The 9,633-nt window shown below is 44.8% G+C and overlaps 1 protein-coding gene across 1 annotated transcript in view; it reads right to left on the minus strand.

Moving 5' to 3' along the window:
• The window catches only part of LOC139696612 (serine-rich adhesin for platelets-like), an 11,687-nt gene extending 2,284 nt beyond the window's left edge, over positions 1-9,403 (minus strand). The window contains exons 1-4 of the mRNA XM_071595423.1: positions 9,377-9,403; positions 3,204-3,521; positions 2,304-2,518; positions 1-1,651 (exon numbers count right to left, since the gene is read on the minus strand). The exon at positions 1-1,651 is cut by the window's left edge and continues 2,132 nt beyond it. Coding sequence (XP_071451524.1) covers positions 1-1,651; positions 2,304-2,518; positions 3,204-3,521; positions 9,377-9,403 — 2,211 coding nt within the window. The remainder of the gene's footprint in view (positions 1,652-2,303; positions 2,519-3,203; positions 3,522-9,376) is intronic.
• Between the last annotated feature and the right edge of the window lie 230 nt (positions 9,404-9,633).

Below are 9,633 nucleotides of genomic sequence, written 5' to 3' on the forward strand. Positions count from 1 at the left end.
TTCCTTTGCTCTTACACATTTGCAATCTATATTAGTCCGAGGAGCAGTGGGTGGTTTACATTCGTCCCCCTTTTCAGAAGATTTTACAGAATCAACCTTTTCCTCAGAACTGCCCTTATTTTGTGCAAGGGATTTGCTGTCATTATCCTCAGATGAAGAAATGTCTTTCCCACCATTTTGACTTTTATTTTTACCACAGCTAGGACATAGAGGAAGAGATATTTCTCCACTGGACTCTGCATCTTCTTCAATGATTGTTTCAGCATTTAACCTACCCTCGTCACTCTCAAATTTTTTCTTCTTATCTTTTAAAGAATTTCCTTTGCTTTGGTGAATATTAATCGGTTTTTTTCTGTCAAATAAATTGGAACAGTTTAATTGCATCCATGCCAAATCTCGTGCTAAGGGAGAAATACCCCCACATCCAGAAGCATTGCTAGATGTTGAGGATGCAACTGGAGCCTCAAAATCATCAGTCAGCCTTCGCCTAATGGCAGCCTTATTTCCACAAGGAGTTGGTGCGACTGGGGGAAGAAGAGGATGGATAAACGGGGAACATGCTCTTGACCCACAGCCCCTGTACAACCTCTGACTTAGGCGCAATATACTGTTTCGATAGCTCTGATCGTTGGGTGAATATTCTATCTGGATCTCTGGGTTGTACGAAGATGAGAGGGTAGAGTTGGGTCCACAGGAGGAGGAGATAGATTTAGTTGACGATGATGTGGAAGATGCAATTCCAGAGGAAGTTCCGGTTTGAGTTGAACATGCAGCATTGAACAAGTTTGGATTTGGATAATACGAGCCATGCGTCAATGCCTCGGAAGATGTTAGAGTCGATGAAGACGTGTAGCCTGGATTCGAGAAGGATGGTACCGTGGTCGGTCTCTGTACGGAGGAGGTCAAATTCGAAGATCTCACTACTTGAGAAGGGTTATAAGGAACGAAGGCTGAATCCGGATAGTGAGAAGACACTGGCCTGCAGTTTGATTCTTCTTTTGCACGGTCGCGATGCTCCATGAAGGCGGGGCCAAGTGATGCCCCACCGGCTAAACTACAGAATCTCCCGTATGAGTTAAAAGTACATAACGGCTTATTTAACAATTGATTATCACAGCTTTTAACGGAGGTGGATGCACCAGGGCAGTAGCCCGGTAAATCTAACACAGCACTATTAAATTTGTTGAGGTCAGTAATGGCATGTTGCTTCACTCGTTCCCAGTTCACCCTGGACTTTTTCGGGGTCACGAATCCACTGGGGTCGGCGGTCGGTGGGGGGTTGGCGGAGGCCCGGCAGCAATTGGAGTAGTAGGCGGTGTACCTCGTGGAAGCGGCCGCCGTGGAGACGGTTGCCGCGTACGAGGAGCACTCGGAGACGGCGGCGACGGCGGGGACCGGCCCCTCCGTCTCAGAGGCGGACTTGCGGCGGCTGTCTCGGCGCCTCCGCCGTCGCCGCCGGCTGCTCATCCTCCTCTCGCTCTCGCGGTCCCAGTTCTCGCTATTTTCCTTATCCTCCTCCTCCGTCTCCTTCTCCTGGGACGTCGCCTCGTCGCTCCTCCCCCCCTCGGACGACCCCTGCCACGAGGGCACCCTGTCCATGCCGGAGGAACTCTTCCCATTTCGCTCCCTCGACTTGGGTCGAGTGTACGCCCTTTGTGGAAGGAGAATGTGGATTAGAATCAAGTGAAAATAATCTGCGGAGGCTTCAAACGCCTTCATTATGCATGTATTTACTATTAATTTTACTATTAAATTCAATAATTGAATCACTAGACTACGTACTATGGGAAAATGTATTCAAATAATTAAAAATGTGAACCGAACGGTTATTGGATGAGAATTTCAGGATTCTAATAGAGAAAATAAATTACTTGCATGAAACCAAATTTTTTAGATGACTGATAAAACCTATCGCAAGACTCCATGTATTAAATGAAATATTTTTTAATGCCCACTCATCATCCCGAAGATCAATTGGAAACTTTGATTTCAATATGACATGTTAGGACAATTGAAATGATCTTCATTAATAACTATAGTGAATCAATTTTCATCCCACAATCCCCATCGATTTCAGTCAAACTACCCCTTCGAAGTTCATGGAATTCTGCTCATCCGTATTCAATTAAATAAATAATTCGAAATTTTGGAAAGTAACTATTTTATAATTTATCACTAAATGAAAGAACCCACCCTTATACATAAGAAAAACTTAATCAAATACGCAGATGATTGGCCATTGGGTCTATGTACAAATACTGCACAACTGGATGGCAATCCGCTTTAAGGGTATGAGAGCCCACCTTTCCCATTCCAACTCGCCCTTGGGTGTGGCCTTGAGTCTTTTGGCTGCAGATGACCTTCCGGACTCCATGGGACCACCGTTATGGCGGCGGTGACCTGGGGACGAATCACTGGCAGTCGTAGTGGTAGTTGGGGTGGCACGATTGCCAACATCCGAAAGGACCAACCTCCTCCTCGCAGGGGTGGCATACACAGAACTCCCTTTTGATTTCGCCTGAAATTGATCGAAATGGAATAAAAATTAGGGATCGTCGATTCATGGTTACCTTATTGAGATAAAAGATGTCTAGTTGGTGTGAAAATGGGTGGTTTTTAGAGAATTCGAAAAACTCAAAAATCCTTCTGAAATTTGAAACTGATAGATGCCAGTAGCACTCACACCTAAAAGGTATTTGCAATTGATTTTCCACAAATTCTGGCAAAACATCACGTCACTTAGACTTGGATGGAATCTTCCAAAGGTGCCAGCCAGGAATTTAAGCCTTCGGCCATTAGCAGAATGCTCTTTTCGGCGAGGTACCACAATTTTGTTTGAATATGTGTATTTTAAATCACCACATTTTGGAGAGCAGGACACGCATTCTTTAAACATATGCTCTGTCACGTAGTTCTTACAATGCTCTGCCACTTCTTGACTGTGCAATCACAACCGAGATGTGCGATTACAATTTATACCAATACCATTTGGAAACACCAACTTAATGGTGTGTGCTACCTATCATATAGGTAAAAATTACGAAATTTAGCTTATTCGAGGAAGTTTTATTTTTTCTATAGTGTGTGTGGTGGCCGAATTGCATTCCTCGGGAAGACTTCCACATTCCCACCCGTCCATCACCTCCTCAGCGGATGGAGGCGACGTTGGGGAACGGGAGGAGAATTAAGGGGGGCGGGCATACCTTGACGAAGGCACCGCGCCTCACGCCGGAAGCCTTCCTCTCCTTGAGTGCCTTCCGCCTGGCCACGCTGCTGTCACCGTCTCCGGGCGCCGCCGTTGTCGAGGGCGCCCTCTTCCGCTGCGACCACCCCGCGAGGATCCGGTCGAGGAGGCCCCCGCCCGGCTCCAGCGTGGTGTCTTCCCCCGAGGCCGCCCGCGCTCCCGGCCTCGGGGGGATCGGCGGGGGCCTCCTCGAGGGCGACGAGGACCGCCCCGACGGCCCGCCTGCACCAGACACACCCACCGAAGTCCACTTGAGCATCGTCCGGCCAACTCCCCTCTGTTGGAGAAAAAGATTGACATGAGTTTAGATCGATTACTTTCCTCAGTGCTCTAAAACCATTGCATACTATACACAGTTCAAGTGAAGATGCGAGCAAAGTATTCCATCTGTCCCTAGCATTTGATGCACGCTTGGAACCCATTAGATGCTTCAAACCCCTTTCCAAATTAAAATTAGTATTGACAATATTTTACTAGGTTAAGCTGAAAATACTTAACAAATCAAATTACTATTTTTCCACGGTATCAATACAGACCAGATGTGATTACGTTTCGTAACATGCTCCGAAAATATAACGTCTCTTCTCTGGAGCTACGGACTGACCGACGATACATTGTTGTCTGTGACATTTTCACAACTAACATACGAAGGTGTCTTAAACTTCGTGTTCGAATTGGCCATTTATGCGAGTATATTTTCTTTTGATACTATAAATATTTATAATCCATGATCTGTAATGATATAAATGATATTGTTTAGAGCGAGGCCGGAAAAACAAGTTTTCCCGTTGGGAGAATTACTCTCTTTCTCTCTCCAGCAACTGGCTTTTGCTCAGTTTTGAGCGTGTGCCAAAATGAATGGGACTCGATCCGGAGAATCTCTAATATTAGGTCCGTGGTATGAAGAACACAAAGAGTACTGGTCTCGGGCGACTGCAATGAGGTGGTAAGATTATGAGAGCCACCGACAAAGGGAACTCAACGAACGTGTCAAATCCCCATTACTGTAGGATTAGGCGCAGCGGGAAAGGGATGATGCGGTTGGGTCGTACCTATACAAACATGACTGCGAAACAGTCGGACGGATATATATCAAAGTTGGTCAGCGATGTCTTTAAACAATGGTATTTATCATCTGAAGACAGAATTTTTAAAAAATCGGCAAATTCTAACGTTCAACATGTATCATGTTTTACGTGTATGACTGATAAAAAATCATGGACAGTGCAAAAAACTTAAATTATGTGGAATTCAGATCGAATGCTGATGAAATACCAATTCACGTTAAAATTACCGATAATTCTCGTTGAAATGGCAAACTGCATTACAAATCAACTTTTTGGGAGCGAAAATTCAACCTTCACGCTCGAAAGAGCACGCAAAAGAGCGAAAGATTTATGAAAGCTCAGGATCACCGTATATTTTTACTAGCTTTAAGCAAAAATGACAAGCTCGTGAAAAACAAGGCAGTGGAATCCGAAAAATTGTTCCACACATAAGAACGTGAATCACGAGAACTCTCATATTTTCATTTGACCGTTAATAAGTCCGGAGCAGAGAGCAATGAAATCTCGACCGAACTCCGAAATGCTTTCATTCCCACCTTTGTCTTCGAGCAGAGGCAGCAGAGGGCAGAAGCCTAGACCGACGGGAATTTCTGCCGCATGGATGCATTCGTACAATAATTGCATGTTTCCGCTCTCCTGAGCTCAGGCATTAAAAAAATTCTCTCCACCTTCAGGAGCTTAAAGAGGATAAAAAATAAAATTTCAAAATCACTCGGTCCATCACCAGAGACTTCCGCGCCTTCGGACGAAACCAACCCCTATTGCAGGACTTTAGGGGCCCTCAATCCTGTCCTTTTTATCCCCACACTTCCCTCCGGGTTTAACCGCCTCCATCACAGCCAGGCAAAGATTTTCCGAAATGAAAATATTTCCAATGAAACTTGCGTAAAAAATGGGCACTAAATTTGTATTACTCCCTACTTTAATACTCTAATGCCAATTTTTAATATATAAATATATATTACAATATATGCATATAAAATTTCCAATTTTTAATAGCTTAGCTTTGATTGTTGGCCATCCTTTCCCCCGATTTAACCAGGGATTACCTAACGCACGCTGAACTAGTGCTACTCTACGTATACTGTATCTAAATTACGTTATATGTTTATATATATATATATATATATATATATATATATATATATATGCTTTCATAGACGTAACACGGAAGTGCCGAATAGTACAATACACAGTAACACATAATATAGAAACACAAAAAAAGATGCATTACTTCTATATCTTCAGAGGAAGACGGATTGTTTCCGTCGAAATATCAAGAAAATACGTGTGAGTGTTCTCTTTTTTTGTGATACTATATTATGTGTTACTGTGTATTGTACTATATATATATATATATATATATATATATATATATATATATATATATATATATATATATATATATATATTGATCATTTAGAAACACTCACACGAGCAGTATTATATTTGGACGGCAAAATAGAACAAAAATAAAAGACACACATTGTAAATTGTTTAAGCTTCCGGCCTTCTTCGAGGCCTTCTAAGTAAGTAAGACAAGTAAGTATGTGTATATATATATATATATATGTGTGTGTGTGTGTGTGTGTGTGTGTATATATATATACATACGAGGGTCATCCGGAAAGTAGTACCCGTTCGTGCCGCATGAAGTGCTGACGACGCGAGTAGCCGCTGGACGAGGTCAGATAGCTTCAGTGGCTTGTCTGCCTTCTCTGAGCCAAGTTGCGTGACGCTAGCATTGCCTGTGTTGTTTCTGTGATTGTTTACAATGTTTAAAAAAATTGAGAACGCCGCCAGTTGTGAAGTGAGGGCAGTGATTAAATTCCTCAATGCAAGAAACGTCCGCCCATGTGATATTCATCGCCAATTAAAGGAGGTGTATGGAGACAATGTAATGGACGAGTCGTCTGTTCGGCGGTGGTGTCGCAACTTCAACATGGGGAGGGGGAACACACACGACGATGAGCGTTCGGAGAGACCGTCTGTCATTACAGACCAACTGGTGAGCTCAGTTGACGAATTCGTGAGGAACGATCGGCGCGTCACAATTGATGACATCTGTGAGCATTTTCCCAATGTTTCTCGAACAATTGTTCATGAAATTGTTAAACACCATCTGCATTATGCAAAAATTTGTGCAAGATGGGTCCCTCGCGTATCTCAATGAGCTGGCGGCGAAGGACTATGCAGCAGGAATACAGAAACTTGTCACACGTTATGACAAATGCCTTAATTTGCTTGGAGATTATGTTGAGAAGTAGTTTAAAGTATCCTCTTTCAAATAAAATTTTTTATGTTTGTTAATATTTACTTTTGTGTCTTTATTTCACGAACGGGTACTACTTTCCGGATGACCCTCGTATATATATATGTGTGTGTGTATAATATCCAATCAATACGCGTGCATACATATAGATACTAGTGGACAATTATGTTTAATAAAGATTAATTAAAATTAAAAACTTTCTGAAGGTATAACCTTCTGGTCCCAGGGGTTCCAGAGGTGCCCATCAGAGTACGAGAAGTAACTTAGTCAAACAGTTATTCCTTGTACTGTGATGAAGGTGGCTGGGACTGCAGAAACGTTAATTCGTTATTGAGTTTTTTTTAATTTTAAACAATCTTTCAATAAAGTATTTTCTACGCTCGTACCTAAAATGCGTGTGCATTATTGTGGTATTGTTGAACGCCAAAAAGGTGAAAATTCATGACTGGCGATACTTCCAAAAAATAACAATTGAAACTATTGAATAACAAATATAACCTCTACGCAACTCAATAGAAGTGGCTGACATAACGAGCATTTCATAGAGCACATTTATGAAAGCATCAACCGTTTAAATAATCTAATGCGTGCCACTTTAACCACTTGTTTTGTCTTCTTCGCAAATTCTGCTCAACGAGTGTGAGACGTCAGCCTCGAGGATTCACTGCTGCTCGGCTACCGTGTAGTTTCCGAGCGTTAAAAAAAATAATTCCTTTTGAACGGAGCCACTTGGGAGACAATTGAGTTTAGAGAGCGAGGGAGATCTCTCCGCGCCCTGCCCCTTCAACCGCCTCCCCCTCCAAGCCAAGCCAAACCGCGCTCGCGCCATCTGACCCCCTCGAGGGCTGCTCCTCTCTCTCTCTCCAGTCGAGTTGGAGAGAGAGAGAGAAAAGGGGGTTTGGCTCTCTCGCCTCCCCCCCCACTCCCTCGCCGTGCCTCTCCCACCCCCCTTGGCGATAAACAAGGGGCAACTGTAACTCTCTCCTCCCCACCGCGAACACTCGAAAGCACACGCGCGCGTCAAGGAGGCGCGGCCGCCGAGAGGAGGGGAAGGGCGCGAGAGTGCCCTCCGCCGTGTAACAAGCAAGCGGGGGTGGGATGCACCAAGGCAGCACGCGGCACGCCGCCCCAGGGACGACGCACCGTGCGGTGGTGCTCCTTCCCCAGGGAGCGACTCCTCAAGGGCAAAACGAGAGAGAATGAAGAGTAATAGATGGTAAGTGGGCACATACACGTATGAATGCGTCGACGGGCACCTTCCTGTTTCAAAATGCCTTTTTACCGATGCGTTTAAAATTTCATGAGAGTTTAAGCGAATGCAATCTCCAATAACGTGCGATGCCGGCCCCGGTCGTGGCGGAGTAACTTCCTCGCCTGCCAAGCCAAAGGTCGCGGGTTCCATTCCCGCCAGGGTGGGTTTTCCTTCACCCAAGGCTTGGGAGTTTGTGATTGCGTCCATTGTCCTCGTATATTAATCGTTGTTAATAGTCCAATGTAAGGGGCAAAAAGTGCCGTTTTTAGATTAATGCTAAATGAAAGCAAGCGAGCTAGCTGATCGGCGCATAGGCATTGTCGATGAAATACATGTAGATTGTGTAAACCTTGTACAGTGATTTAAGGTTTCGCGAATAGAGTGCTCGTGATCTAGGGTATCCAGCTAATCGTAATATTTCGCTTTGTCAGGGAGAAAAGGAGTTCAAAATTAATGACTTCCGATGTTGTGAAATGTTTATTCAAAATCGTCAGAGAGATTCCCGATAGTTTTGGAATGTTTTCGTATTATGAACTATGTCTGCTTACCAAGGCTGTACAAATGTAGTATTAAGTAATAATTTGAGTAATATTGAGAGAGGTAGAACTGAATAGGGCTATCACATCGACACCAGGGTCATCGGGTTTCTCCTGCGTTGCTCCATCAGGCGGGACGACGGTTTTGCTAGCGTCGCAGTCAGAATCTTCAGGTTTGAAATGAAATTCACAGCATTCACCACGGAAGCCTTCATCGCAGGATTATCGCATTATTTTCATGTATTTTAAATGACTGGCGAGAACTAATACACGATATTAGCACACTAAACATAAGTAACCCATAGGAAGTCAAATGTTTGCCCGTAAATTAGAGGAACTGAGTAAATAACACGTATACCCACCCCTAAGAGTATATCAGCACGGCTTTTGTCGAAATATATTAGCAATACTTCATCGGGAAGTAGTTTATCAACAGCCAATATCCTCAGCTGCTCTCAGTCACTCTCCCTTCCTTGGAGAGAGAAAATATGACATAAATAAAGAAATAATGCTAATATTCGTGAAGGAAAAGATCGAATAATTAGTCATCACTCCCGTGAGTCAAATCATTATGTTATATCGGCCAACCGGAGTAATTAACAAAAATAATAGATCCAAATAAAAGAATAGAAGCCATGGTACAATGGCCATGAGAAGGTGGCGAGTGGGCAAAGAGACGAGGGGGGGCAAAGGGGCGGAGGGGGCGGAGAGCGTGCAATTGTCGTCGATTCCCGCTCGGTCGAACGCAGCAGCACGAAATCCATTGAGAGCGGACTCATCCAGTTCCGCTTTCCATCATCCACTCGCTCCTTCGGACTCTCCACCCCCCTCCTCTTCCCCGCCACACACCCCCACAACACCAACCCCGGGGGCGAACCCGCAAAATCTGACAAACCTGACTTTGTTATGGGGGCCACTTGCGGTCCCTCCGGCTCATAAATTCGAACGGTGGGAGGCCAATGAAAACTGGATCGGGGATCAGCAGAGCGAGACAAGGGCCTTTACCCTTTCTCCGGGGGCAGCAGACGTCATTGCTCCCTCCTCGACTAACGATTGCCTCCATTCCCTCCCCTCCCCCACACACCCCTGCCTCCCTCCTCGAAAGCTCTCCTGGAAACGCTCTGCGCCTCGACCCCTCGCCACTTCCTTCGCACCAACACCCCGCACCAACAAGCGGCACAAACCGAAATGGGACCAGATCGGGAAAGACGCAAAAACGGTTGTGCCGTCGGCGTGGTTCCGCACCACACCCCCACTTCCCG

The sequence above is a fragment of the Hetaerina americana genome, unplaced genomic scaffold (genome assembly GCF_022747635.1).
Source record: "Hetaerina americana unplaced genomic scaffold, ioHetAmer1.1.p SCAF_1, whole genome shotgun sequence".
Classification (NCBI taxonomy): Eukaryota; Metazoa; Arthropoda; class Insecta; order Odonata; family Calopterygidae; genus Hetaerina; species Hetaerina americana.